Genomic DNA, 27,083 nt, shown 5'->3' on the forward strand with positions numbered 1-27,083 from the left:
TCACGCTGGATCCAGGCTGAAAATCAAGAGGGGGTTTTCAGAAGGTCCGTTCTGGGACATCTAATTTAGTAATTTTGGGGTTTGCGGCCGTTTCTTTTGTCTTTATGCTTGTGAGGTTTTTTGTTTTGGCAGCTAGAAAGCTCTTGAAGAGAGAAAGCAGAGCCGAGCTTTCTCCCCCGGGGCAGGGGACCGTGAAGTGCTTCTGTCCCACCCCACAGGGGCAGTGGGACATCAAGTGTAAACCGATTTAAAGGCTGGAGAAATCAGCTTTGGGATGAAAATGAAGGAATTCATAGGATCACAGAGCCATGGAATCCCAGAGGGGTTTGGACTGGGAGAGACCTTAAAGCTCATCTCGTTCCACCCCCTGCCACGGGCAGGGACACCTTCCACTAGCCCAGGTTGCTCCAACCTGGCCTTGGACACTTCCAGGGATGCACAAAGCAGTGGGTTTCTATAAAATTACAATTCCAGAGATCATCCATATCCCACAGAAGTTCCTGTTCAAGCTGCTCAGATCGTTGCTGAGCAGATTCCAAGGTGATTAATCCCAGTTTGCAAAAAATTCATCAGTGGAGCTGAGCGTGTCCTGAGCCTTGTCCCAGGCTGGGGACCAAGACAAACTGCAATGGGAAACAAAATGTGTTTATTCATGGGGACTGTGGTGAGGTCAGGAAACCTCACCTCCTGGTGTCTGCAGGGGAAGGTGAGGAGCCTTTGAGAACAAGAGCTTTCAGCATGTGGAGTGAAACATCTCTGCACACATCAGAGGAGACATCAGGAGAGTGCTCATAGAAATAAACTCATTTACTATCAGAAATCCGAGGTGTTTGCATGTTACAAAAATAAAAATGTACAGTCACATTGTCATAAAACTCACCTTTTTTCTTTTTTTTTTTTAGTATAAGTTAGCACTTTTACAAACAAACAACAAAAAAATGTTTCTAGGCACAGATTTCCAGTTGGTACCTCTCCAACTGCTCAGTGGCACTTGGGGATCAGGATCAGGATGACAGAGGACATCCCTGACAGGACTGGCTCTGTTGCTCAAGGGGGGTGGTTTGATGCCAGCTGGGCATCAAAAGGTAGGGTCTCCAGGTGGGACTGCAGGAACTTTGGGCCTATTTTTGGAGCTTTGAGCAGGTTTTTGTTGAGTTATTCCAAGCACAGAACTCTGTGCTCACACTGCTTTTGGGTGAGTGCAGGAGCCCGGGCCAGACCTGGCCTGGAGTAACGTTTGTCCCAGTTCAGTGCTCCCCTTGAATTTGTTTCTCCTCATTTCTCCCAGCGATTTGTCTCGCCCCGGCGACTGCGCCACGACCTCCCCACAAAGCCAAGCTCCCTCCACAGGCCCCAGGGAAAAAAAGGTGCTGCCATGGTGCAAGTCATGTTTTAACCCAATCTGAACCTGAAGAACACTCAAGTGTGGGGTGAACCACCCTAATAATGTCCCATTTACCTTTGCTGATGGTTCTCAGAGCTGATACAGAGCCCTCCTTTGCCTCCTGTGGTTGTGGCAGTGCTGGGTGGGATGAGATCCCTCCATGGGACTGTGACTCCTCTGAGGTGGGACCGCAGGAACCTCCCAGTTAACCCTGACCCGTCCCAGTCACCCCAATCCCACAGAACCACGACGTGCCTTTGCCTCCACCAAACCACTTCACAAGAAAGGGGGATGGGAGAAGCTGAGGAGTGCTCTGAGGTTTTTGGTCTAAACCAACATCAAACGTGTTTGTCTAATCCCAAAATATAGCTTTTACAAAATGTGACTCGTCCAGTGCTGCAGCACGAAGCAATTTTCATTTTTGGGGTGAGGAATCAGCACCCCCGTGGCAAGGAAACCATAGACTGGGGCTCTTGGCTCTCCAACCCAACAATTATTGAGGGGAAGACCAAGTGGACCTCCTGGTGAAGTGTTTTGTGGAGGTTTTCTTCCTTTGAACTGTCCTGGTTGACGAGGGATGCAAGGCCAAATCCAGACAGGATTTGGGTTAAACTTAGCACCACGCTTACCGGTGCGGCTCCTCAAGCCAGGCTTTAGCACTGCCAAAGTTCCTAGGGAAGGTCTGCCTTGTCTGTAAGAGATATGCTGACCGGTTCCAGCGGAGCACTGGGAATACTGGGATTATGTGGAGACCAGACAGCAGCATCTGGGCAGCATTTTGGGTCATGCCAAGCTGCTAAAGGTCACCTCTAAGTGACCTTGGCTGGAAACACGAGCCACCAGTGAGGGGGTTAAAAACAAGCCATGAAGAGCCCACCTTAAATTTTAATGAGCTGGAGATGATTATTAAAGCCAGCAGCTGGAAGGAAAATCCGAAAGGTTCCTAAAAGCTTTTAAAGGACGAACATTGCTGTTGGGAAGTGCTAATGGGTTTTTTGGAAGATGTTGGTCTCACTGGAGAAACCTACAGGGGATCTGCTTGATGGTGCCAGCGAACTCCAGTGGGGTGGAAGGTCCATCAGCACCCTTGTTCATGGGAAGCCAGCCCTTGGACAGAAACAAGGAGTCCCCTCCCAGCTCTGCCAGCAGGTGCCTGGGCTTGAAGCCGGGAGAGCATTTCTTCAGGGATGCAAAGCCCTGGGAGACCCATTCCCGCTCCCGGTGATATTTGCACCTGACATTTTTGTGAACCTGTTTAGCAGAACCACAGCTCCTCATGGACCCAAAGCCTTTCCTCCCTTGCCAAGGCACAGAGGAACTCCTGCTGCCTCTGTGCCAGGAGATCTGGAGACAGGCAGGTGGAATTCCTCGGGGGGACCTTTCCCACACAGCGTTTTTGCTTTAGAAGAAATGCTTTAAGGCATTCAGGGCGTGATTTTTTTTTTAGCAGATTTGGTCACCCAGCCTCTCGGGTGGGGAGATGCCCCAACAGAGGGGCAGGTTTGGATGAAGGGGCAGAGATCCAGGGTTTGTGTGTGGAACCACAGCTTCATCTTCCCGAAAAATATACATTTGGAACAGCAACAAGCAGAGGAGCACATCGAACGCGGTCCACACTGGAGCGGGTGCTTGGCCAGGCACCGCAAACACCCAAAGCCTCAGGCCCCAGAGCATCCTGAGCTCCCTCCACCCCCAGGATAAACCCTCCTGCTGCCAGAGCAGAGTCAGGCTTTCTAGGATTTCAGATCCTTGGATAACGTGTCTGTGTCGTTGGTGGTTCCCAGGTGGCTGTTGGGCACGATGCCGAGCGCCACCTCATTGTGGGGCTTCCCCAGCACATTGTTCCCCCTGAACTTCATGAAGCGTTGCCCCGCCAAGAAGTACAGGATGGGGTCCAGGCAGCTGTTGGTGCTGGCCAGGGGCCGGGTCACCTTGTAGGCCAGGTTGATGGCGTTGAGGGTCTGGCAGCTCAGGTCCCAGCTCCGGAAGGAGTAGTACAGGGTCCGAGTGACGTGGAAAGGGAGGAAGCAGACGATGAAGACCACCAGGACGATGATGATCATCTTGACCGACTTCTTCTTGGAGCGGGAGAGGCGGGAGATGCCGCGCGTGGGCTGGAGCAGCCGCCGCGCCATCAGGCAGTAGCACACGATGATGGCGAGGAAGGGGATGCAGAAGAGCAGCACCAGCATCACCGAGCTGTAGATGACGAACTGGCCGAAGAGCTCCTTGCTGGAGGTGTCGTGGCAGGTGATGGTGTCGCCCTTGGCGCTGGTGGTGACGAAGAAGAGCACGGGCGACTGGCAGGCCACGGTCACTGCCCACACGGCCACCGACACGCGCCGGGCGTGCCGGACGTGCCCCCACTGCAGCGAGCGCAGCGGGAAGCAGATGCCCAGGAAGCGGTGGACGCTGATGCAGAGCAGGAAGAGGATGCTGCAGTAGAGGTTGGTGTAGAACAGGAAGCGGACTATCTTACACAGGCCCACGCTGAAGGGCCAGTTGTCCCCCATGGCGTAGTAGTACACCAGGAGGGGCAGCGACACCACGTAGAGCGTGTCCGAGATGGCCAGGTTGAACATGTAGGTGGTGGAGGCGTTCCAGGTCTTGATCCTGAAGATGAAGGCATAGAGGGCCAGCAGGTTGAGGAAGAGCCCCACCACGCACACGATGCCGTAGGAGACGGGCAGCAGGATGTACTTGAAGTCCTCATCAAATATGCACTTGTAGGGGTTGTCGTCTGTGCCACCCGGGTCCAAGGAGCTGTTGGTGACTCTGGTCCAGTCTGGAGGGATCGTGAGGTTCGCCATTGCCCTGGAAAGGAAAGCAAAGAGGCCATAAGGACGTGGAGCAGGGATTCGTCCCTGGGTGAGGGGGGTTAGATGAGAACACCCCAGTGCCACAGTGCTGTGACACGCCAGGAGGTCCAGGAGGTCATTATTACTGTTCCTACACCCTTCCCTTCTCCTCCCACCAAGGTTGCCATCAATGCTTGGCTGGTGCTGTCCCCAATCGACCCACAAGCACAGCTGGCAGTGCCATCTCTGCAGGTGACAATGACTCCAGACTGGCCCTGTGTGCCTCCTGCCAGCTCATCACCCGCCCACAGGGACCACGGTGTTGGGTGCTGACACAGCTGAGGTGGTCCTTGCCACGGAGGATTGATGGTCAAACAGATAAAAGGGAGCTTTATTTAACCTCGTTTTGCATCTGGAGCACAGAGGTGGAACTAAGGTGCACCAACAAATCCCGGGCTCTGTTCAATGTCCCAGTCCACCTTTCCAACCAGGTTCCCACAGAAATTTGGATTCCTGTATCCCAGAGCAGGAAAGATGCTCCATTATGTGTTTAACCAGCCAAGAAGAGTGACTCAGCCGAGCACCACGAAAATTGGGTCCTACTAAACCCCAGGCAGAGAGGGCAAGAAAGTGGAGCTGTGCTTTTCCAGGAGCAATCCCTGGGACTGGTCCTGATTTCAGAGGTCCTCAGCTCCTTCTGGCAGAGGAAACATCCCCACATCTGTAATCAAACCTTGCCAAAGGGAGCGTGTTCACCACCACAGGGGCTCTGCCTGGGCTGGTTGTTATTGGTGAGGGTGGTTTTAACAGGGTTAGTGTTGGGTTGATGGTGACCAGCTCCCAGGTCCTGCTTGCTGGCCTTGAGACCCACTTCTCCAGCATCCCAGCTGGTTTCTGCACAGGAATGATCAGCTGAGAAGAGGACAATGGACTTGAAAGAGTCTCTGCAGACACACAGAGTCTGGCAGTGTCTGCGTGAGGAGGGACAAGGGCCCTTTTGTGTGTGGGGACAGCCCTGGACCCAGCTGACACCCGATCCCTGAGCAAGCCCATCACTCAGGAATCAAAGGAAAATGCATTTCCTCCCTTCCCGTAAGAGAGGCCGCTCCGATCCCAGCGCTGTGCCCTGTTACGGGAAGCTGCAGAAACGGGGGGTCACAGGGAGATGGATCCAGGGCAGGAGCTCAGGGACCAGGAGAAAAGGTTGGACAGGAGGAGCCCTGACCCAAATCTCACTATGATTTTAGGCGGAAAGGAGCAATCCCAGCCCTCTCAGCTCTGACCTGGTGCCATCGTGCTGTGGGACAGCCTGGCCAGGCCCGTTCTCCCACATAAGCACCTACCCCTTCCTCCACCCCAAAAATAGCCAGAACCCCTCATTTCTCCCAAATTAAGCTCGCAAAGGATCCGTGTTTCTCTTCTTTCCCCCACCTTTGGAAGGCAGCTCCACTCCACAAATGGAGCTGTCCCCAGGAAGCAGCCACGGGCCTCAGTTTCCCCTCCTGTCCCCAGGCTGACAAACAGCAGAGTTGAATTAGTTTTCTCCATGAAAAGTATTTTTCTGGGAGTGTTTTGGTTTCCTGGAGGGTTTTTTCAGTACCTCGAGCCAAGCTTAAAACAGGAAAGGGAGCTTGGATAAAAGATGTAATGACTTCATGACTTGGTTTGGATCCAGAGCTCTCCTGCCCCTACCCCAGGTCAGATCCTGCAGGGAGGGAGGCAGTGACAGTCTCCTGGAAGCTGCCAACCTGGCTGATCTCTCACTCCTTAAAAAGTACCTTGAGCTGATGGAGGAGGTGTGAAGTGATGCCTCCAGCCCATCATAAGGGGACACTCCAGTCCTTGCTCCAAAGACCGGAACAAACCTGTCCAGAAGTGGCACAGACACGATCCCTGCTGCTGTTCCCCCCATTTAACTGCTTTTCCCCTCCCAGCAGACCACAAAGAGCACTGGCTGAGGCTCCCACTGCCCAGGGATGTGAGTGGAAACCACACACATGCTAACACCCTGTACATCTGCAACATCTGTAAAACTCCAAATCTAACTTTAGGAACACTCTGTGATGAACACGAGGAGCCAGCACTGAGCTTGCTCTGTCCTGGCCTCAGGGTTTTGCTTTTCCTGCACTCAGATCAGCTCTGGTCCCATCCTGCTTCCCTCGAGCCCTCAGCAGAGGGGCTGTGGCTGTGGAAGGAGAGGGTTAACAGCGCTCAGGCAGACGGCAAAACACTTCCCAGCTGCTCTTCTCCGCAACTCCTGCCTTCCCTCAGAGCTTTGCAAATTTGTGGCCAGGCAGAGAGAGGTTGCCCACAGACATGGCAAGAGATTAAACGGGTCAGAGAGGCCACCGTGGCCGAGAGGAGCCACACAAGATGCAGGGAAGGGTGACAGGGTTCCGGAGGGTTCCAGAGGCTGCAGCCTTGCAGGGGTTTCTCTGTGCCTTTCCATCTGCACCCCCTCTATCCCTGCAGACTGATGGGGACAAGCTCAGCCCCCTTTCCAGCCACCTCCCCACAGGCTCCTGAGCTAGAAAACCGTACAAGGTGTTTCAAACCCCTTCCTAAGCCAAGGTGGGGAATCTCCTCTGGCTGCCACCACGGAGCCAGGGATGTGCCAGGAGCCAGGGATGTGCCACGTCGCCCATCTCCAAGGAGCAACACAAATGGGGCTCTCTGGCTGAATGGAGCCTTGTCCCCGCTGTTGTGCTCTCCCTCCTTTTCCCTCTGGAAATGCAAAAGCCTTTCTTGTTCATTTTTCACCCTCATTTTGCCCAGAATGCTCAGGACAAAACCTGCTGTGTCTGCAGGGCCTGTGGCTGCATCCACCCCCTCAATCCCAGCCCTGCTGCATCCACGGTGACCCGGAGGGGACACGGGCAGCCAAGGCATGTGAAGGCACAAAGGCTGGCACTGGCAGCTGCCCTTTACTGCCCACGGGCCGGATGGCACGAACACCATCTCTGCCAGTGACACATCCAGCCCCCGGCAGGGACAGGGGAGGGCGGAAGCAACAGTGATCCCTGAGGATGCCAAGCAGGATGAATGCTCCCATCATTCCCCAAAGGTGACAACCACCTGCATCTGCTCCATCCTGTCTCCCAGCCCTTTCCAAGGACCTGGTTGCAATGCCTGGACCACCTCTCTCTCCAGCATGTTTAATCCCATGGGATATGGATTTTTTTTTTCCCAGAAAACTGGTAGTGAATGGGAGAAGAACCCAGTGATAAGAGGAGCCCGGGCAGATCCGTGCCCTGGAGGCCACATGCCCTGCAGTACATCTCCCCACAGGCATGTGCACGTGTTGTCAGCATCTCAAAATGCCCCTGTAACAGTATCTCTCGTGGCTATTGGGATGAGTCAATATGGGGAAGGAGGGAGCTGTCACCGGAGAAGGTCACGGGCAGCACCCCAGGCCAGCAGAAAGGGACCACAGGTTGGACACTGAATTGCACAGTAAAGGGCTTTAATCCTGATTTCTGCCCCATTTTTCAGCATTCCCAGTGCCATCCCAGTGGTCACCATCCATCCATTCCTGGGGAACCTGCCAGCAGCAGCAAAGTCCCTAAAGACATCCAAGCCCAACCAAATGGATCCGTTTTCACAGGCGGGGGTTGGTGAGGTTTAATTGACCTTCCCAAATAATTAATGAGGATTAATTTACCAGCAGGACCTCACAGATGCAGCCCTTTGTCCTGCCACAGCTCCCGTCGCTTCCCGCCGGAGGTCAAAACCAAGAGCCACTTCCCACATCTCCACCACCTCCTTTCCAAGGGACACCAGGAGAGCGGGGGTGTTCTCCCTGCCCTAATTTACAGGCATTTAGTGGACTCATCAAAAAAAAAAGGAGCTACTCCAGACCCTGTGAAGCAAATGACCTGGCATGGTTTTTCCCTCCTCTGGGACTGTGTTTAAACCCTCCATGACCCAACACAAGCTGGTGGCGCGTTCGGACACCCCCGAGCCCGGCGGGTTGGAGAGGAGAGACGGGACGAGGCTGCAACCTGAGCCTGCCCAAACTGCTTGGTTGGCATCTGCCCTTTCCCCTGGGTTCCTGTCTGCCACGCTGACCTTCAGAGCCTTCCTCCTCCGTGCTGACTCCGGCCAGCATGGGCTGAGGACATCCCCAGCTGTCCCAGTGCCACCAACCCCTGCTGTCCCAGTGCCACCATCCCCAGCTCTCCTAGTTCCACCACCTCCTGCTGTCCCTGTGCCACCATCTCCAGCTCTCCCATGGCACCATCCCCAGCTCTCCTAGTGCCACCACCCCCTGCTGTCCCAGTGCCACCATCCACAGCTCCCCCAGTGCCACCATCCCCAGCTCCCCCAGTGCCACCATCCCCAGCTCTCTCAGTTCCATCATCCCCAGGTCTCCCAGTTCCACCATCTCTAGCTCCCCCAGTGCCACCATCCCCAGCTTTCCCAGTTCCACCCTCCTCAGCTTTCCCAGTTCCACCATCCCCAGTTGTCCCAGTGCCACCATCCCCAGCTCCCCCAGTGCCACCATCCCCAGCTGTCTCAGTTCCACCAACCCCAGCTCTCCCAGTTCCACCATTCCCAGCTGTCCCAGTGCCACCATCCCCAGCTGTCCCAGTGCCACCATCCCCAGCTGTCCCAGTGCCACCATCCCCAGCTCTTCCCAGAGCTTCTCTCCAGCGATCCCAAGGCAAGGTACCTCCAGGATCCATTTCCAGGATACCCAAGCAGCTTCAGGGGCTTTATCCATCTCCCTGCCTGGAGCCTCAGGCATGTCCCTCTTTTATCCCCAATGGGTCTGACCTACCCCTTCCTCCACCCCAAAAATAGCCAGAACCCCTCATTTCTCCCAAATTAAGCTCGCAAAGGATCCGTGTTTCTCTTCTTTCCCCCACCTTTGGAGGGCAGCTCCACTCCACAAATGGAGCTGTCCCCAGGAAGCAGCCACGGGCCTCAGTTTCCCCTCCTGTCCCCAGGCTGACAAACAGCAGAGTTTTCTCTGCTGTTTTCTCCATGAAAAGTATTTTTCTGGGAGTGTTTTGGTTTCCTGGAGGGTTTTTTCAGTACCTTGAGCCAAGCTCAAAAGAGGAAAGGGAGCTTGGATAAAAGATGTAACGACTTTATGGCTTTGTTCATAGGTCAAATAAAATGTTTTGCTTTGGGACAAATGATTTTTTCAGGGAATTTCTGGTTTCCCCCAAGAAACTCCCTGAATTCCTCTCTGAATCAATCCCCTTTCCAACCTTTGCTTCCCAGGTGGTACCAAAACCTTCTGCCTTGGTCCCCACCCTGGGAAATCAATCCCATTGATTCCCAGCACAGCAGGTCTCTGGGGATGGATCCTGCTGGCAGCAAACATCAACCCAGGTCAATATTTAATCCCTTCATCAACACTTCCTTCCTGCTTTGGCAAAGGTGATGCTCCCTGCCTGCTGTACCCCTGCATCCCTATTTCACCTTCTCCCCGGGAGATGCTGCAGCATCCCTTGGGACAGGGGGAGGATCCTATTTGAGCCCCCAGACCTTGCTTTTTATTTATTGCACATGAAAAACGGGACACTTGCATCTTTTAGGCTTCCTGGAGGTGTTTATACCAGGAATTTGGCTTTGGTTTTGCCCTCCATGATTTTCTGGTGCTCGCTGGAGGAAGCAACAGCTGGACCCGGAGACAAGCGCGGGACCACTTTGCATCAATCCCCTGCTTTTTGGTGACTGTTTTCCCCTCCAAGCTCCATATCTGGGAGAAATTACATTTCCACGGAGACCTACCAGCCCAAGGGAGCCACCCAGTAACCCCACAACCACCCTGGCAACCCCAAACTTCTGGGAGATAACCAGAGACCTCGGATAACACAATTATCAGGCTCCACCACGGCACCAGAGTCGCCGGGAAGCCAAAGCACCGCCATGGGGTGGACTTTGGGGGGTGATTTTCTCCTCCATGGAAGCCACAGGGTCTTTGCTTTGTTTCCTGAGGGGTGCTGAGCAGGGAGGAGGGAGCCCAGTGTGGCCCCAGCACGCTCCAGTGCCGGCCAACTATTCATGGCTTTGGCTCCACGTCAAGAGCCGGAGATAAAAATCGCACTGGGCAGAGACAGGATAAAGTCACTCAGTGCCATGACAGTCTAAAATACTTCTGGGGATTTTAGAAACAACTAAACCCCAAAACACGGCTGTGCTTCAAGGTTTGGCATATTTAGGGGTCTCCTCCTTAACCCATCAGGCGTCGAGGCTGAAGTTCCCTTTGCTTGAGTAGAAATAAGAGGAATTTGGTGGTACAAAAGAGCCCAATTTTGGCAGCAGTGACCTTGAGCCAGGGGCACCATCCCCCAGTGTCAGTGGCCCCACAAGAGCAGAGTTTGCTGCTCCTCACCTCATGCACAGGAAGGCAGTGGGTTGCCAAATGGGTTTTGCAAGAACCCGATAAGAAAACTGGAACAGAAGGAGAAATTCGACGTTTTGCCCTTAAAGTTGTTCCTGCAGTGATGCCAGGCAGTGCCCAGCTCTGAGAAAGAAAGGTGTCTGGGGGGAAAGAAGGGCGTTTTGGGGGTTAGGAGCTGCTAAAAGGAGTCAAAGGGTTTGAAATCAGAGCGTCACCCATTCCAGTGTAAATTAAAACACCCCTAAAGAGTTTAAAGAGGGACCCAAGCATGCAAAGAGGTGGAAAAACACACGTTGGAGCAAGCAGGGAGTGAGCTCCACGGCTTTGAGCAGAGGTGTGTACGGGAAATCCCGGATAAACAGCCAGTGAATTCCCCCGGGAGGGGAGAAACCGAGCGGCAAAGAGATGATCGTGAATTAATGCATAAAAAATCAAATGAATCAGGCCAAGAGGAGCAAAGAGAGCAGGAGCTTCCTCGAGTGCACGGCTCGGCAGCTCCTGCCAGCGGCTCGGCGCGGGCTGCTGCTCCCAGCCCCCGGCTTGGGGGCATTTTTGGGGTTTTGGGGGCAGTTTGAGTGGTAGCCCAGGCAGTTTGTGGGGATGTGAGGAGAAACCGGGGTCGGCTCTGCCCGTGCAGTGTCCCGCTCCCCACTTTGGGTGCGTGGGGACCCTCTGGCACCCGTGGCACCCACCCCGCAGCAAGTGCCACCCCATGTGTGCGTGTGTGTCGGTCTGTCCGTGTGTCCGTGTGTCGGTGTGTCCGTGTCCCACCCATGCGTGTACGTGAGTGTGCGTGTCCCACACCCATGTGTGCGTCCCACTCGTCTGTGCGTGTGTCCCCCACCCATGTCCCCGCTCCCACCCGACCCCGGGGGTCGCTCCCCCCCCACCGTCCCTCCCTGTCGCATCCCATTGTCCCGCCACGGTCCCATTATCCCCCCACTGTGCCCCCACTGTCCCCCCGGCCGCTGCCACCGCGCTCACCGGGCGATGCCGAGCTGGGGGTCGGTGCCGGGGGTCGGTGCCGGGGTCGGAGCCGATGGTCCCACTCAGGAGGGCGGCGGAGGCAGCGCCATGCCCGGTCCGCTCCTTGCCCCGCTCCTTGTCCCGGTCCCGGTGCCGCGTGTGAGCCGGGACGGGGTCGGGGGTGGGGCCGCACCGCCCTCCCAGCGCTGGGAACAGGACTGGGAACGGGGCAGGACCGGGGCCAGGACCGCCCCCACCAGTGCTGGGACCGCCCCCACCCCCGGGACGGGACAGGAATGCTCCTGCCGTGATGGGGACACGGTGGGATTAGGGCTGGGACAGGGACGGGACACCCCCCGCAGAGGCTGGGGTCGGAACAGGAGCCGGGATGGGACCATGGATGGGACCGGGATTAGGGCTAGAGCAGGAGCCCCCCGCTCCCACCGCCGGGAATGGGAGTATGCATGGGATCAGGGCTGGGAGCGGGACCGGGCACCGACCGCTCCTCCCTTGACCCCCGGGAACGGGACCGGGATACGGGCTAAGGCAGGAACCCCCCATCCTCCAGGAATGTCAGTCCTCCAAGGGCTGACACTGGAGAGGGATGATCGCCTCCCAAATACCCCCCCGGGGACGGGACCAGGGACGGCGATACCGAAAAGAGGCAGAAACAAACTTCTGAACAGCAATTTATGGGTGTTACAAAGGGCTTCGTTTATTATTGCTCTCCTGGGAACTGCGGGGGGCTGGGCTCAGCCACAAACGGGGCTCCAGCTCCCCCAGGGAGGAGCAGAACTGTCCGAATCCCTCTGCTGGGATGCAAAACATCCGCAGAAACATAAGGGGTATTGGACCATCCTGTGGAAGAGAAGTCCTTCAAGGGCCCTGCATTTCTAGGAAATAGAGTTTGGGTGCTGTGGGTGTTAGCTGGGAGGTTGTGTCTGCCAAATCCCCCCAACACCCTGTAGAGATGCTCTGGGATCTGTCTCCATTCATCCCTGACATGACAAGGCCTCCTGAGAAGCTTTGGGAAGCTGTGGAGGGTCCCCGCCCCCACCTTTGTAGCCTGCCCTAAATTTCTAGGAAATATATCAAGTTTGGGTTCTGTGGGTGTGAACTGGGAGATCATGGCCCCCATATCATATCTGGAGTCTGTCCCTGCTGTGTCCTGGCACAACACAGCCTCCCAAGAAGCTGCAGGAAGCTCTGGAGGGCCACCACCCTCTCCCTGCGGGTGACTGCTGCCCGAGGGACGATGGCCAGGTCCAACCCCACCTCCCCAGTGGGGCTCACTCACCTGGGCTACAAACCTCCAAATCTGGGGGGGGCTGGAGGTTCCCTGGCCGGGCTGGGGCTGGAGAACAAGCCCCACTGATTCACGTGCGGGTGGCCCCGTTGTTTTCCATGGCCGTGGGCTCCCCCGTGCATTCCCCATCTGCGGCCCTGGGTGGGAGCCAGATCCTCCTGCTCCAGCTGGATCTCATTCCATGGAGGGGCTCCTCGGATATGGCCGGGAGAGGACCACAAACCCCCGATGGAGAGGGGGAAGGGCATCAGTGCCATCTATTATTCAGCAGCAGAAAGCAGCAGCCGGCTGAGGAGGAGGATATGAAGGCCTGGCACGGAAACGTGGCTGCACAGATCTTGCTGATGGACATCCCTGCCAGAAAAGAAGGGGAAAAAAATATGCCCGTTTCCTCCTTCTGATGTAATTTGTTTAAGGAGGGAAAACAATACATCACGTCACAGCTATTTGGGGCTGATAAGGAGGAAGGACAAGCTCGTTGCTTGCGCAGAGGGAGATGCCTGGGCAGAGCTCTTGAGTGAGGTGAAGTGCCCTGGGTTCCCAGTTAAACCCAGCTCTCCTGGATTGGGAAGCACTTCTTGGGCAAAGGTTGGGTTAACCGGCCCACAGCACCTTGGTTTCATCCCCCAAATCCTTCACCCCGGCTCCCTCCAAAGGAGGGACTATGTCCAGGGGTGATGGATGGAGCTGTGGATGATTTCCAGAGGCTTGTTTGTGACCCGTGGGGGGGTTGCTGCTGCTCAGCAGCCCTTGCCTGGCGCCGTCTCCCCCAGCCTGGTCATCCAAGGGCTGAACACCCGCAGATCTTCCACCACAAGATGAAGCCAAAAGGCTCAAAAACAAGAGGAAGGCGCCTTTTCCATCCCAAGGGTGATTAATTATGGCCACGACCTCCGGAGTGCTGGATGCTTCCACAGGCAAGAGGAGATGTTTTTCTAAGAGCTTGTTTGGAGCAGGAAAGTGGTCCCCTGGAGAGTCCTCTTCCCATCAGACCTTTTCCAAGCCTGGTTGAAGTCCCAGCAGCTTCCCAGCCTCACTGCCCACTGCAAGGAAAAGCCTTTCCTTTCCCTCCTTTTGCTTTCTCTCACCTTTTCCCACTCGTTTGGGCAGGAGGCACATGGGAGGAGGGTGAAGGGTGCCCACCCTGACCCACCCTCCTGATTCCTGCCCTTCATGCAGGCGACGCTCACCTATTACCCAGGGCACCCAAACCAAGAGCCTCCCTGCCCCCAAATCTCCATTTCCCAGCTCCAGAGCGGCTCAAAGAAGCCAAAGGAAGAGGCAGATGTTTCAAATCCCATTGAAAAGGGAATGATTTGTGCAGCTGCAGCAGCAGAACACGGCGGCGAGACCCGTGCGAGCCGACCCGGAAAGCGGCCCCACAGTTCCCTCCACGGCTTCATTTTTCAGCTGTTTTGGCAGCAGGGCAGGTTTCTAAGACACTTTCAAAACATTTCCATGTTGACTAGTGGGGAGGAATGTGATACAGGAATGGGAGGAGCTAGGTGGCCACGGCAGAGCCCTGCTGTGCTGCACCCATGGGTGCAGCTGAAACCTGCAGGGAGACACCAGAAGGGCTTGAGACAAGCTGGGATCTATCAAATCTCTTTTTACTGCTTGTTTTTTTAAAGTCTTAGTAGAAGAAAGAATGGAAGGTTTGCAGATTTGTCAGGTTGAGCCTGCAGACCTGCCTGGCATTGGCTGGTGGGAAAGGAGAGGGTGAATGTTCATCTAAATCTGTGCCAGTGCAAACTGATGCCCTGATCCAACGTGACTTGATCACTTCTTGTGGTCTCTTGGCTGGCAAGATGCCCAGCCACCTAACTGGGAGGCAGAAATGTGCCCTGTGTGATGCAGGGGGCACATCCCATGGGAACAGGAGGCACATTCTGTGGGAGCAGCTCTGATTTTGCTGCCTCGCAGGGTGGCTGCATTTTCCCTCCAGGATGCCCTAATTCAGGACCATCAGCAACTTTGAAGGGTATATGAGGGGCAGCAAAAGCCAACCCGATTGGAGAATGAAGCCTCTGCTCATGATGCCAACGGGGTCGGGTGGGGCTGGTACCCACTGGCTGCTCTGGAGACATGGGAGCACCTTCCCAGCAGCCAAGGAGCTCCAAAATAGGATTGGTTAGTTGGAGGTGGGAGTTGGGGCTGGAATAAGGTTGGAAAAGCCCTCTAAGATTGAGTCTGACTGTAAAGCCAGCACCACTAACCCACGTCCCCAAATGCCACATCTGTAGGTTCTTTGCACAGTTCCAGGGGCTGGGATTCCACCACTCCCCTGGGCAGCCTGTTCCCAGTGCCTGGACACCCTTTCAGGGAAGAAATGTCTCCAAATATCCAAGCCTGCCCTGGTGTAACTTGAGGCCATTTCTCCTCATGCTATACCTCTGTCCATCCCTCGGTGCTCTGTATAAATCCCTTCCTGCCACCCCAGAGGTGCTGGTGGGTGGGCGCTGAGCTCAGAGAGGCACTTCCCACCCTTTTTCCACTAATCCCTTCGAGGAGACCTCCCAGGTGGGTGCAAACAGGGCACAGGGGATCTTTGCTGCCCAGGGCTGGTGCAGTTTGGGGAAGAGGCCCTTGGAGGGGACCCGATGCTCGTGGTGCTGTCTGGAATCAGCTGCAAACAGTGACACTTGTCCACATTGCTTTAGTGCACAGAGGGCTTTGCTCTGTGGCTTTGGCCAGCTGGGTGTGTGTTTTCTCTCCTCCACCAGCAGTTGGGTTGGTTTTTTTTAGCCCAGCTTTCATTTCCTCCCCCCTGAGCTCCCCAGCCCTCCTCCTCAGGGTTCCGGAGCACCAGGGTGATGGAGGTGCCACTCACATTTCCTCCCAGCTCATACAGAACCCAGTTTTTTTTGGTATGTGTTTGCAGCCTCCAAGGGCATCCCCCTCCCTCAGGATGGTGCTTGCAAAGGTGCTGAGGCAGCTGGCTCCCGAAACAGGAGCATCCTGTTGTGGCCAACAATGTTGCGTCTATGAAGACTGTAAATAAACACATCACAGTGTGTTAAAATTAACCCATCGGCCTGGCCTACGTGTGCTGTGGGTTCCCAGACGTGCAGGGAGGGAAGGGGGATCACAGCAAAGCCACAAAACCCCTCAGGGTCAGCTCTGGCAGGGGCAGCTCTGCTGCTGCTGACCCCACTGATGGCTTTCTTCGAGCAGACATGCTGAGCTTTCTGCCAAATTTCATTTCCTCTTCTGCACCTCCCTCTGGGACTGCCTAGAGAATAGTAAATAAGACAGAGATTGAAAAAAAAAAAAACAACTGCCGAGGTCTTACTCAAGAGGCTTTGAGTGAGTTGCAAGAACAGGAGGTGCTGGAAAAGGTGTCCAGGAGGAGAGAACTTTCCCCCAGCATGGCTGGTGCTGCTGGAAGAGGTTCTGCACTGAACCAGCAGGATCTGCACTGATCCTGTTCAATGACACAGGTAAACACATGTCCAGAAACCAAGCCTTCCTAAAACCAGCAGCAGAGATCCACCCACCTCATGGTCTGAGCCTAAAATAGTGCTGGGGTGGGGAGGCTCTCCTGGAAAAGGCTCATTGCTCTCTTTGCAGAGCTGTTGGAGAGCTGTGCAGGACAGGCCCCACCACGCATGGAGCCCTGGGAGCAGTGTGGTGGGACACAGTGGGCATGGGCAGCTGGACCCTGGGGGCCAATTGCCCCCCAAATTTGGGGGGTCAGTGCTTGACTGAAGGTGCAAACACAGCCTGGCACCACATTGGAATTCTTCCAGCTGGAAAGTGGCTCAAGGGATGTTTTTTTACCTATCCCTCATGAAGGACTGGCAGACAGGAACCACAGAGGGATTCAGGAGCAAATTCCCAGCAATGCTGGGGGAAAAACCACTTTACAGCAGTTTTGTGGGTCATTATTGTTGCTCTCAGCTCCCAGCACTGAGACCACAGGGACCAGCACAGGTCCCACCCTGGAATCCCTTTGTTTCCAAAAAAAACCCCTTGTGCTCGCTTTTGAAGTCACTTCCTTCCCCTCCTGCTCCAAAACAACATTTGCATCCTCAGGGGGATTCCCGCTGAGACAACCCAGGGAATGGCACTGGGAGCACACATGGATGTGTGGAGCCCGGGAAGCTGCTGCTCCCTGTGGGTGCCACGTGCTGGGGGATGCTCCTTGTCCAGCTCAGCCCAGGAAACAAGAGGTTTTGTCAGCCCCAATGAGTCCAGCCCATGCATGGAGCCCACTGGGGATTCCATCTAAATTCATATTCCAAATAGGGTGAAAGAATCACACCAAGTCTCTCTTTAGACCCCGAACTGGACACCCCCTGATTTGATGGGTAAGGGCACCATCACAGCTCCACGATGCCCCAACACCCCTCCTGAGTGACCCAGCCTGCTTCCTGCCCTTTGGAAGAAGGTTGGTGGCCTCCTCTTCCACTCAACTCATCCTTTAGCACCTTCCCCATGGACACAAACTCTGTTGGAAGCAAACCAGCATTAGGGCTGCTAAAAACAATGGAATCATTGAGGCAGGAAAAGACCTTTAAGACCATGGAGTTCCCCAGAACTGCCACCACTAAACCATGTCCCCAAGTGCCACATCCACATGGCTTTTAAATGCCTCCAGGGATAAGGATTCCACAGCCCTGAGCAGGAAAACCTCCCTGCAGAGGATGGATACAACTCAGCTGCTCCATTTTCAAACCTCTCCTAACATCAAGATAATTTTTTCTTTTTGCATTTTCCCCCATTTTCTCATTTAAAACACCAATTAAACTCAAACTGGGCTCATGGTACCCACCCTCAGGAGTGCAGAGCCATGTGACCAACCCCTATTTCCCTGGCCAGGGCTGGAGCAAGGAAGGAAGGTGGGAAATCCCCGTGGATTTCTCCAGGCTGACGGTGTGTGTTCCATCATGGATGTGGATTTGTTTCAACCAAGCGAGGTTGGAAGCATTTTCTTTCCCGTGTCCACCCCACATAACCCACCTCCCAGGAGGGAGGCCAGCCCTGAGGCTCCTTCCCAGCTGGAATCATTGTCAGGAGGCCAATATTCTTATCTAGGGCCTGGCTGGTGTTTCTTAGTTGGACCTTTGCCACTGCAGTTAAAATATCTCTCCCACCACTCCCAGCACTTAAAGGTCACGTTCCAGGGATTAATCCAGAGGCTCTCAGACTGGCATCACAGACGGGACTGACATGGAGCAAAAGCCTCCTGGTGCTCTGTGTGTGCTCCCAGTGCTGGACATCCCCTGGCTGGGAGTGGGTTTGTCACCAGCAGCAGGTTTGACATCCTCGGTGAGATATCAGCAATTCTGAGCTAAACGTAGGCCAGTTCCTCCTGGCCAAACAAAATTCCTTGCAAATCTCCTTCCAGCTCTTGGCCAAGCTGCCCTGGGAAGTCCAGATTTGCAAAACAAGCTCTGGAGGCGACAGTGTTTGTTTGACCAGCTCTTCCAGTTGGTCCCGTGCGTGGTTTTTGCCCAAACAAGTCCTGGAATAAAAGGAAGGGGGTTCCAAGTTAAATACAAGTGAAGAGTAATCGAGTGCTTAATGAAGTGGGTATTGGTTAGGCCAGCTCTAAGTGAGAGGATAAGCTGGGCCTAAGGAGCAGAGGGTTTGTAGGCAAGGAGAGAGGGAAGGGGAAGAGAAGTGATGATCCCGTTATCCCCCGGGAATATCCCCCGGGAAAGAGAGGGAGTCGATTGTGACACAGAGGGGGGAGGAAGGACAGTGGGACCTGCAGTTTGTCCTCTGCACTGGGCCCCAGTCTCTATCTCAAACTGGGGGAGTCGTGGGCTTTGCCAAAACCAGTGTTCTGTGTTAGAGGGATCCATGGGGAGACCCACAGACGATCCTTCCATTTAATTCTGTTCCTGGCACAGGTTGCCTAGAGAAGCTGTGGTTGCCCCATCCCTGGAAGTGCTCAAGGCCAGGTTGGACAAGGCTTGGAGCAACCTGAGCTAGTGGAAGGTGTGCTGGGGTTGGAACGGGATGTTCTTTAAGGTCCCTCCCAACGCAACCCATTCCATGATTCTTCCCCACAGTCTCTGCCCTGTGTATTGTTATTTTTTGCTGATTTAATATGAACATGTGTTTGACTTAGGCATTTAGAGACCAAAGGGCCTTTCAATACAGGGGGTCCCGTGCCATGCAAGCCAGGTCTTGATCTTCCTTTTAGCCATTCAGGCAGGTCTTTTTGGATCAGGAAAGCTGAGCTGGCCTTTTCCAGGCTGAAAAGTGAACGGCTGGTCATCAGCAGAGACTTCCCAGGCTGTTTGTAGTGAAGGGGAAAGCTCTGGGTTTGCAGGGAGAGATGGACCCAAGGAAAACAGGTGATGGCTTCGCTCCCTTTCAAGGTTTGTCCCAACCAACTTGATGCAGCCTGGACAGGGATCAGGGTTCAGCAGCAGCTTGAAGGACACCCTGGACATGGTCTGGATCCTGAAGCCACCATCTCCCTTGGGCTGGTCACTGTCATTAAACTGAACCACAGGCTTGTGTAGGAACAACAGACGTCTCAGCGTCACTGGGATCTACCTCTTCCTGGTAGGGAAGACCCTTCCCTTAGCCCAGTGCTCCCAGGTGCTTCCTGGTGATTCCAGGGGACTGTCCAAGTTCTCCCTTTCAGTGAGTCATTCATGGGGTGGCCATGGCAAAGCCTTGGGATGTGCTTGGAGGCACAGAGAGAGCCCTCAGGGCTTTGTGATTGTCAGAATAAACAGATCATCTGATAAGGAAAGCCCAGGCAGAGATAATTTCAGGAGCAGGTATTTGGAAGGGAAGTGGATGGAGATTTCTCTCCAGATAGACACCAGGGAGAGGGATTGCCTCCAGTTTCCATAGGAGTGAGTCACTCACCTTCCTGCAGCAGGAGGAAACCCTCCTGCTCTCATGGAATCCTATAGGTTGGCACTGCACCAACCTTTCCTTTGGAACAAGGCAGCTATTTTGGGATACAATGCTCTGCTTCTTCGTGTGTCCCCCAGGGCCAACAGGGTGGGCTGGGGAATCCCTGGGATGGCGCTGATGCTCCACACCACCCTGGCTTCGTGATCCCTGTCCCTCCATGGCTATGGGGTGATGGCAACAGCTTGGACCAGTGGGAAAAGTTGATGGGCAACTCTGGGCAAGGCTCTTTGCTCGTGCTGACCAGCTCAGCAGAGCCCTGGAGTCCAGGGAAACCTCTGAATGTCCCCACAGGGGGAGGGGGGCTGCCCCATCCCTGGAAGTGTCCAAAGCCAGGTTGGACGGGGCTGGGAGCAACCTGGGATAGCAGAAGGTGGAGCATGGATGGAGCAGGGGGTCCCTTGGTGCTCAGGGTCCTGTTCCCCCATCCCTCCACCCCTGTTAGCAGGTCCTGGGGGGCTTCTCTGCCTCACTGTGGGGGACTGATTGCCAGGAGAGCTTGTCCGTGTGAGCCCAGACTTCAGCACAGAATACCTGGGGCTGGGGGGTCATCTGGGCTCTCTGCTCCAAGCCTGATCTTCAACGAGCTCAGGCTGTGTCAAGGACAGGCTTGACTGTCTGCAAGGATGGAGATTTTCCTGCTCCTCTTCAGGTCCTCAGGCAGCCCCGCCTGCAGCAAGTCAAGGTGCTCCCCAAGCTGGTGCTGCTCCCAAACTCCCTGAGCATTCCCATTCCATCATGCAGGTGGTTACAAGAGTGATGGAGCCTGAGAGAGCTCTTGAGTTTGCCCTGGTCCTCCAGCCCTCCTTGGAGCGTGCAGGAGAGGGGCTCGGGAGTGCAGCTGCAGGGGGACATTGGGCCTGTGGGATCAACAGCCAGAAACTGGGTTAACCCTTCCCATCCCTTCTCCTCCCAGCTTTCTCACTCCCTTCCCGAGGAGTTCAGGGTGTTTCATCATCAGGCAAGAGAAAGGAAAAGTCATTGGGAGTTTGTGGTTAGATTTGAGAGGAGTTTCATGCTCCCCATGGGTGTGTGCCAAGGTCTTGTGGGTACTCTCCAGCACCTGGGGCTGCCTCGGGGCTGCCAGCTCCTTATCCAAAGGGCTCTCTTCCCAGGTTCCCAGGATGGTGTCCCTGAGCCCTGTCCCAACAGCCTGGAAACACTTCCTACCTCATTCCCCCTTAGGTCAAGCAGGATCCCCAAGGGTAAGTTACTCAGGATTGTGTCCAGGTGGCTTTGGAATATCCCCAGGGAGAGACTGCACACCCTCCCTGGGTAACCTATTCCAGTGCTCCATCACCTTCACAGTAAAGTTCTTCCTTATCCAGAGTTTCATGGAGATCCCAGATGGATGCACTACTCAGGTAGGGGATGGCCACTGCCCTTCACACCCACACCATTTTTGGGGTTGCCCTGTCCTGATTTCCCCAGGTTTGCCCATCCCTATCAACACACAAGTGCCTCCCAGCTCAAATCCAGCTCTTGTGGGCACCATCTCAGGACATGGCAACACCTGCATGACCAGATGCTCTCTGGGGACCCTCATTTGGGGTCTCTCTGCAGCTGGTGTCCCTAGGATGGCAGTGAGGAATGAAGCACCTTTGGGGAGGAGTGGGATGAGGAGAAATCATAGAGAGCTGACAAAAACATGGGCGAGGCAAAGGGCTGCATTTAGGGCTGTGAGACCAGAGGAGGGGACTGACCAGCCCTGACTGCCTCGATCAGATCCAAGGGACAGACTTCCCCTGGAAAATGCCTTTTGTAACTGGAAAAGGAAAGCTCAGGGGACAAAAAATGCTCCCACGTCCTGGCCAGGGCAACCTGCACCCCCAGACAGTGTTTCCTTCCCGCCCTTGTCTGGCAGGTCCATCTCACCCCGGGCATGGAGATGCTCTGTGTCTGCAAAGTTCATCCCCGCTTACGCAACCATGGGGTTGTGGTGTCCTGGAACCACTAACTCATATCCCCCAGGTCCTGGGGGGCTTCTCTGCCTCACTGTGGGGGACTGATTGCCAGGAGAGCTTGTCCATGTGAGCCCGGACTTCAGCACAGAATACCTGGGGCTGGGGGGTCATCTGGGCTCTCTGCTCCAAGCCTGACCTTCAATGAGCTCAAGCTGTGTCGAGGACAGGCTTGACTGTCTGCAAGGATGGAGATTTTCCTGCTCCTCTTCAGGTCCTCAGGCAGCCCTGCCTCCAGCAAGTCAAGGTGCTCCCCAGATAGCCCCCCAGGTGCTATCCCAGAGCCAGGAGCTGGGTGTTCATGGCATGGGGCTGCTCAGGGCGTTCCTGCACTGCCGGGATCCCGTCGTGTCCCAGCCTGAGCTGGGCCCTGCCAAGCGTGGCACAGCCAGTGAGTCAGACACCACAGCCAGCCCTGCCTGGCATTTCTGGGAGTCTGGGCATGCAGGAGAGCAAACAGAAGCAGAGAAAGGTGCCCGTGGTGGCAGCAGCAGAGAGAAAGGATGGCAAATCTTGTGTTGCACGTTTTAGATGCCATGAGCCCACCTGGGAGAGCCTGGGCTTCATGGCACAGTTCAGCTCCTACAAATGTTGGCCAGATCAGGGAATCATGGAATGGTTTGGGTTGGGGGGGACATTAAAGACCATCCAGTCCCACCCCTGCCATGGGCAGGGACACCTTCCACTAACCCAGGTTGCTCCAACCTGGCCTTGGACACTTCCAGGGATGGGGCAGCCACAGCTTCTCTGGACAGCCTGTGCCAGGGCCTCCCCACCCTCCCAGCCAAGAATCCTCCCCAGTATCCCACCTAAACCTTCTCTCTTTCCATTTGATACCATTCCCTGTGTCCTGTCCCTCCATCCCTGGTCCCCAGTCCCTCTCCAGCTCTCCTGGAGCCCCTTTAGGCCCTGGAAGGAGCTCTCAGCTCTCCCTGGAGCCTTCTCTTCTCCAGGTGAACCCCCCCAGCTCTCCCAGCCTGGCTCCAGAGCCCTTCTCCTGAGCTTTGTTAATCCACACATTCCCAGATGTGCATCTTCTCCCTTTAAGCTGAGGGGCCAGTACAAGGCTTAACTAAGCCCATGTTTATGCCTCTGAGTTCTGGGACTTTCCAGATGGCAGATCTGCATTTGTGAACAGGCAAAGTGAACAGATTAAGCATTTCATGGAGTTCAAAACAAATTCCTGTTTCGTTTCCCCTGTGACTCAGAGATGAAAACTCACTCCCTGGCCTGGTCATTGGGTTTGCCACTGTTCCCTGTCAACCCTTCCTGGAGAAGAAGAACCTTTCACTGAGCAGGAGCAGAAAAAACAATTTATCCCTGGAAAACCCCAGTTTTTCCTAGTGGAGAGGGGCTGCTTTTATGCAGGTGGTGTATAAACCCAGCTGCCTTTCAGCCAGCACAGCTAAACCCAGGTTTATGTGGAATCATAGAATCATTAAGGGTGAGAAAGCCCTCTAAGATCATTCAACCACTAACCCAACACCCTAGACCATGTCCCCAAGTGCCCCAATTTACTGCTCTCAGGGAGTTGGTGTTAATCTGCTGAGGCTGAACAAACTCATCTTTGGGAGAGCAATGTGAGGCTGTTCTGCCTTTCCTACTGATGAGAAATCAGCACTGGATTAGTGTTTGCACAGGTTTTACTGCTGCTTTCAGCTGCTCAGCCTAAAACCAGCACCTCAAACGTGCTCACAGAAAACTCAGCCCACTCAATACATCTCTATTTTTACATTGGGGTGTAAATTAGGGGATTACTTATTAATAATTAATTATTACTTATTATTATTACTTATTATTATTAATAATAATAAATTATTATTATTAAAATGCTTTGTTTGGTAATTACAGCCAAAATGTCTTTTCTCAGTGCATGGAGAATAAAAATCTCTGGGGCCCTTTGGTTGAAATTTTAGGATTTTCACCTCTCCACATGTCTCAAAGCCTCCCCCTCCAAACAACATCATTCCACTGGCAAAAAGAAGGAGCAGAATGAGAAAATCTGGCAGGAGTGGGGCTGATCTCTGGGTCTTTGCTCATTTACAGCAGGGATAAACCACCTCCGCTCTCAGGACGGCGCTTTGTGGTCACTTTGCTGTAGAGAACAAGATGTTTGACCAAGGAGCATCATCTCTGGGAAGTAGATGCAGCTCTTTGTGGAGTTTCTAGGAATTAAATCAGCTGGAGACACATCAGCACATTGCTCCCACCACTTCTTCATATTGGTTCCCCTTTGTGTGCCAGGGCCCAGCTCTACCCACGTCTGTCCCACCCCCATCCTCTTGCAGGAACGTGCCAGGCCTACACACAGGATGGGGAAAAAAGTGCTGATTTTGGGTTATGCCACACTTGGAGCTCCATGCCCACTTTCACTTCCTCCCTTGCCCTGGCAGAGGGTGGGGAACTCCAAGATTTCACCCATCTTGATGTCCTCTCCTCCTGTCTGCAGCCAGTGCTCCCTCCTGAGCCGGGTCCACAAAGGCCACAGTTCCCCAGGGAGGCTTCTTGGAGCTTCATCCCTGTTTCCTTTCCTTCACTGGTACCCAGGGACAGGCTCTTCCCTGGAGGAACCAACAGTGATGGGATGATGCTCTTGCCTCCTACAACTTGTCCCAGCAAGGAAAACCTCAGCAAGGCTCCATTTGTGTGCCACGGGATGGAATGGTTGGTGCTGGGGCCTCACCCACCTCCTGGGGAAGAATTAAAGGGAATTGAAAGCATTAAATGAAAAGGATCAGATAGTGACAGTGAGGGTGGGGAGGCCCTGGCACAGGTTGCCTGGAGAAGTTGTGGCTGCCCCATCCCTGGAAGTGTCCAAGGCCAGGTTGGAGCAACCTAGGCTAGTGGAAGGTGTCCCTGCCCATGGCAGGGGTGGGACTGGATGGGCTTTAATGTCCCTCTCAACCCAAACCATTCCATGATTCCATGATTGGAGGCTGCATCCAGACCCCAAGGCCTGCATTTCCCCTTGGCTGAACAGCAGCCCTCCTGGGCTTCAAGGTTGGGAATGTTCGGGGTGGGAAGGGGCCTGTCTCCAGGAAGGACCCTGCCTCTTCCTCCCTGCCCTGGCTGCAGGAGGAGAGCAGAACCAGAGACACGAAGGCTGGCCAGGGTGACTGGGGGTGAAAGCACCAGGGGAACCCCAGTGCCAGGGTGGTGGGGGTGGCTGGTGTTGATAACTGGGGTGCAGTGGGATGTGGCCAAGTGGGGAACAGTGGAAAGGAGCCATGTGTGTCCAGCCCAGGCAGCTGAGGGCTGATACAGCCCCTGTGCAGCCGAGCCCACGGGCAGAGCAGTGCTCTGATAACAACATCTCCACCAGCCCTCCTCTCTGGGGTCACCAGCTCTCCCCACAGCCCTCTTGATCATCTCCTGTCTGCTCTGGAAACCATCCAGTGCTGGAGGGGCCTGGTGTCCTTCCTGAACACCTGCAGAAAGCAACCCAACAGTGCCTTTCCCTGGGCTGGGATAAGGGCTTCCCACATCTCCTCCCAGCCACACAACAGCCTTGAGTCCTGTTTCCTGCTCCCCAAAGCTGCTCTCAGACACGTTTTTGTAGAATCTCCCTTCAGGTAATCATTCACTCTCTCTGTCCAAGAAGGAATTTTCCTCAGCTGCCCTACAGGGATCACAGAATCACAGAATGGTTCAGGTTGGAAGGTTCTTTGGAATCATAAAATTGATAAGGTTGGAAATGACCTGTAAGATCATCAAGTCCAACTGTTAACCCAGCACTGCCATGGTCAACTCTAAACCAAGTTCCAAGTGCCTTATTTACACATTTTTTAACACTTCCAGGGATGGGGCAGCCACAGCTTCTCTGGGAAATCCATTCCAGGGCCTCCCCACCCTCCCAGGGAAAAATTCCTTCCCAATATCCCACCTAACCCTGCCCTCTGGCAATTTAAAACCATCACCCTTTGTCCTCTCAGTACATTCCCTGATCAATAGTCCCTCCCACCACTGGAATATGATTTTTATGATGATTAATTAGGCTCCAATCCCCATCAAACCTGGCCTTGGACACTTCAAGGGGTGGGGCAGCCACAGCTTCTCTGGGCAAACTTTGCCAGGTCCTCCCCACCCTTCCAGGGAAGAATTCCTTCCCAATATCCCATCTTACCCTGCCCTCTGGCAGTGGGAAGCCATTCCCCCTTTGTCCAGAGTCCCTCTCCTGCTCTTTTGGAGCCTTTTTGGGCACTGGAAGGGGCTCTGAGGTCTCCCTGGAGCCTTCTCTTCTCCATGCTGAGGAGAAGACTCTGAGGAGACCTTGCAGGAGTCAAAGGATCCAGGACACCTTTCCAACACCCCCAGCCCTCTCCATCCGCCGCCCTTCACATGATACCATCCAGCAGCAGATAAAAATACCCCCAGTGTGGGCAGGCAGGGATGGCCCTGGCAGGGAACAGATAATTCTGTGCTCCCAGAAATGTGCCCCAGCCAGTTTCCAGTTACACATTAACCACAAACGGGGGAGAGCAGCCGCCACACATGGAATTTATGGCAGGAATGCACACCTTGGACTGAGGGGACAGTCCCATCCTGACCTGCTCCTGCAGCAGGAGAGCTGGAGGGACTGAGACTGTGCCCAGAAAAACAGGGAAAACACTGCTTTGGGATCAGATCCGTGTCCAGAGGGGGAGTTTGTGAGTCTGACAACACCTTGCACTTCCAAGGAAAGTGTGGGAAACCCCCAAATGTGGGGAAGTTCTCATAAAGGCTTTCAGGACTTAAGTGAGGACTATAAGAAAGATTGGGACAAGGCTTTTAGCAGGGTCTGTTGTGATAGGAAAAGAGGTGAGGGTTTTAAACTAAAAGAGGGGAGATTTAGCTTAGATAGGAGGAAGAGGTTTTTTACAGTGAGGGTGGGGAGGCCCTGGCACAGGTTGCCCAGAGAAGCTGTGGTGGCCCCACCCCTGGAAGTGTCTAAGGGCAGACTGCATGGGACTTGGAGCAACCTGGATTAGTGGAAGGTGTCCCTGCTCACTGCAGAGGGTTGGGATTGATGACCTTTAAAGGTCCCTTCCAGCCTAAACTATTCTCTCACAGAATCACAAAATGGTTTGGGTTGGAAGGGACCTTAAAGACCATCCATTTCCAACTCCCCTGCATGGGTAGGGACACCTTCCACTAGACCAGGTTGCTCCAAGCCCTGTCCAACACAGGACTCACAGGAATGTTTTAATTCAGAGCAAGGACCAGTTTTGTGCTGAGTGCCCTGGTTTTCCCACCCACTGCCCGTTGGTTTGCTCTGGGAATGCAGCCCTGGAGCGCAGTGTTGGTTCTTACCAGGTGAAACCAAACTGGGGCATCTGCCCTGGAAACACAGCAGCACCTTGTGGGGAATTGTAGGTCCAGTTCAGCGAGTGTCCCCTCCACCCTGTCCTCCTGCAGGAACAAGGAGGTGGTGAATGTGGGGGGCTTTTGGCAG

The 27,083-nt window shown here is 54.5% G+C and overlaps 1 protein-coding gene across 3 annotated transcripts; it reads right to left on the minus strand.

Annotated features, from left to right (window-relative positions):
* Window positions 1-789: 789 nt before the first annotated feature.
* P2RY2 (purinergic receptor P2Y2) lies at window positions 790-11,714 on the minus strand. Of its 3 annotated transcripts, XM_064643948.1 has the most exons (3): window positions 11,522-11,714; window positions 10,529-10,677; window positions 790-4,198 (listed from the first exon to the last, which is right to left on the minus strand). In XM_064643948.1, exons 2-3 carry the CDS (start codon window positions 10,531-10,533, stop codon window positions 3,118-3,120), a joined length of 1,086 nt encoding a protein of 361 aa, XP_064500018.1. In that variant the 5' UTR covers window positions 10,534-10,677; window positions 11,522-11,714; the 3' UTR covers window positions 790-3,117. The 3 variants fall into 3 exon arrangements, with proteins under 3 accessions (XP_064500018.1, XP_064500020.1, XP_064500021.1); XM_064643950.1 differs by lacking the exon at window positions 10,529-10,677 and having other exon boundaries at window positions 11,522-11,713; XM_064643951.1 differs by lacking the exons at window positions 10,529-10,677; window positions 11,522-11,714 and adding an exon at window positions 9,051-9,114.
* Window positions 11,715-27,083: the final 15,369 nt, after the last annotated feature.

This window comes from Pseudopipra pipra, chromosome 2 (genome assembly GCF_036250125.1).
Source record: "Pseudopipra pipra isolate bDixPip1 chromosome 2, bDixPip1.hap1, whole genome shotgun sequence".
Taxonomy (NCBI): domain Eukaryota; kingdom Metazoa; phylum Chordata; class Aves; order Passeriformes; family Pipridae; genus Pseudopipra; species Pseudopipra pipra.